Consider the following 2,327-nt stretch of genomic DNA (forward strand, 5'->3'; position numbering starts at 1 on the left):
AATAGTGCTGGGGAGGGGGATGGGAGGAGGAGTTTACTGTATAAGAACTGTGTGTGTGATCTCATGGAGTTACACACTGATTTGTAACTAGAAGCAAGCACATCCGTGGATTATAGTCTTCTCATACGGATTATACTTCTGCCTCAAAACTTCAAAAGGGCTTTTTTATTTGCTGCTTTTTGTTGTTGTTCCTCCTTAAAGTACAGACACCTTGAAACATAATCAGGTAAGAGACATTAAAAAGCTTTACAAAAAAAAAATGTTTAATATCTGGACGATTCTAGAGAAGAAATGTAGAACTTTTAGGAGGAAGCGATGAGCGATTTTATAATTCGCAATGTAACCGTGAGGTGATGCGAATCATACGAAAACCTGATGTCGGATTGTAAACTTTTTGGGAGTGAGCTTTCAGCTTTTACTTTAACTTGCAAGTCGACGGAAAGATACAAATTAGAAGATACAGTAGAGAGATAGAAATAGATGGATGGAAAGAAAGGGAAAGAGAAAGAAAGAAAGAGAAAACCAAAAAAAAGATAGAAAAGTAAAAAAAGATACAAATTAGAAGATACTGTAGAGAGATAGATAGAAATAGATGGATGGAAAGAAAGAGAAAGGGAAAGAAAAAGAAAGAAAGGAAACCAAAAAAAAGATAGAAAAGTAAAAAAAAGAAAGATGATAGAAAGATAGATGGATGGATGGAACAAAGTTTTGGATAGTGCAAACTGTCTGCTAGCTTGTGGCACACTGAGTGAAAGTTGGTGGCATTGGATATAAAGTATCATTCTTAAGGGAGTAAATCTGCCACTTTATTAGAAGTATCTTTTTCAGGGCTTTTGTTTTCGGCGTTCCCGCACTCGTTTTTCAAGCATCCTTTGTGCCCAGTTGTTCAGACTTGCTTTGGTGCCACGAGGAGACGTGGGCACAGCTGCCCACGGCGTGCCCCGGGTAGACAGAACACTGCATTCTTCTGTCGGCCACAACGAGCCCATCGAAAAGCTTGAAAAGGAAATCCCATCTGCAGAGTTCTTGTCTTGCCGAGGTTTATGGGATTAGAGAAGCCGCATAGGTGGAGCCGGTCTTAAACCGGGGGATATAAATAGAGGTTTGACGATCATCAGTCATATCTGGCAGCAGCTTGCCTTATGTGTTTTTTTTTTCCTATAGCGTTCCATTGTTCTCTCACTCTGTAGATAATAAACGCGATGGGCCGGCGCTGACTTTTGCAGCGCTTCCTTATAGATCATTTACATATCGCCGTCACACTGTTGCATTGTGCGCTGACATAGCGTTTGCTTTGTGTTCGCAGGTTCCAGCTATCGTTTGAAACGCGAGGGTCGCACAGGCCGAGTTTTAGCCAAGCTGGCTCCCACCGTCATGGTCACGCAGAGCAAGTTCCCGACTATGAGCCGGGTGCTGGACTCAAGCCTGAGGCTCAAGACCTTCTCTTCCCGTAGCGAGTACAACTTGGTGCTGAGCGCGGTCCACAAACTTCAGGAGAGTGGATTTTACTGGAGCACGGTGACGGGGAGTCAGGCCAACATGCTCCTCAGCACCGAACCGGCGGGCACCTTCCTGATCAGGGACAGCTCCGACAACCGCCACTTCTTCACCCTCAGCGTCAAGACCGAATCCGGCACCAAGAACTTGCGCATCCAGTGTGAAACATGCGGGTTCTCCCTACAGACTGACCCACGCAGCTCGCAGCCCGTGCCAAGGTTCGACTGCGTGCTGAAACTCCTTCGGCATTACATGCCGGCCAAAGACTCCAACAACAGCAACAGGCGCTGCTATTATATCTATTCCGGTGGTGAGCGCGTGCCGTTGCTCCTTTCCAGGCCTCTGTCCTCCAGCGTCTCTTCCCTGCAGCACCTCTGCAGAAAAGCGGTCAACGGACAACTGGAAGGCTTCGAAGCACGAGAACAGCTACCTCTGCCCATTAAAGACTTCCTCCAGGAATATGACTCTCCTGTGTAACAGCGAAGCGCCAGCGGAGGCAAAGAACAAAGCGAAACGAAGGCTCTGTGCTGAGGCAAACCGTAGAGGCACAGGCAAAATGGCTCCGTGCAGGACCACGACAAAATGGAGTATGAGCGGTATTGCGGCAGGAAGTAGTACCGGGCACGCAGACATCTTATCGGACTGGGTTAAATGGTTTTTCACCAAGTGCCTACAGGTTGAGGACGATACTCAGGCAGATTACTTAACGACACCTACAGATTGTGGTTACCAAGGAAGCTTTCTTTACAAATCGCCCCCCCCCTGTTTACATTGCATGCAGTGTGTAACACAAAGGAAGGGGGGGGGGGGGGGCCTGTGGGGGGGTTTAA

General features: G+C 47.0%; 2 protein-coding genes across 2 annotated transcripts in view; both read left to right on the forward strand.

Moving 5' to 3' along the window:
* Positions 1-2,283, forward strand: part of SOCS3 (suppressor of cytokine signaling 3) — a 7,488-nt gene extending 5,205 nt beyond the window's left edge. Inside the window, exon 2 of the mRNA XM_018573333.1 lies at positions 1,333-2,283. Within this exon, the coding sequence (XP_018428835.1) occupies positions 1,375-1,974 (600 nt within the window). The 5' untranslated portion in view covers positions 1,333-1,374 and the 3' untranslated portion in view covers positions 1,975-2,283. The remainder of the gene's footprint in view (positions 1-1,332) is intronic.
* The window catches only part of LOC108801440, a 951-nt gene continuing 657 nt past the window's right edge, over positions 2,034-2,327 (forward strand). The window contains exon 1 of the mRNA XM_018573332.1: positions 2,034-2,300. Within this exon, the coding sequence (XP_018428834.1) occupies positions 2,054-2,300 (247 nt within the window). The 5' untranslated portion in view covers positions 2,034-2,053. The remainder of the gene's footprint in view (positions 2,301-2,327) is intronic.

This window comes from Nanorana parkeri, unplaced genomic scaffold (genome assembly GCF_000935625.1).
Source record: "Nanorana parkeri isolate BGI_ZX_2015 unplaced genomic scaffold, ASM93562v1 scaffold2339, whole genome shotgun sequence".
Lineage (NCBI taxonomy): Eukaryota > Metazoa > Chordata > Amphibia > Anura > Dicroglossidae > Nanorana > Nanorana parkeri.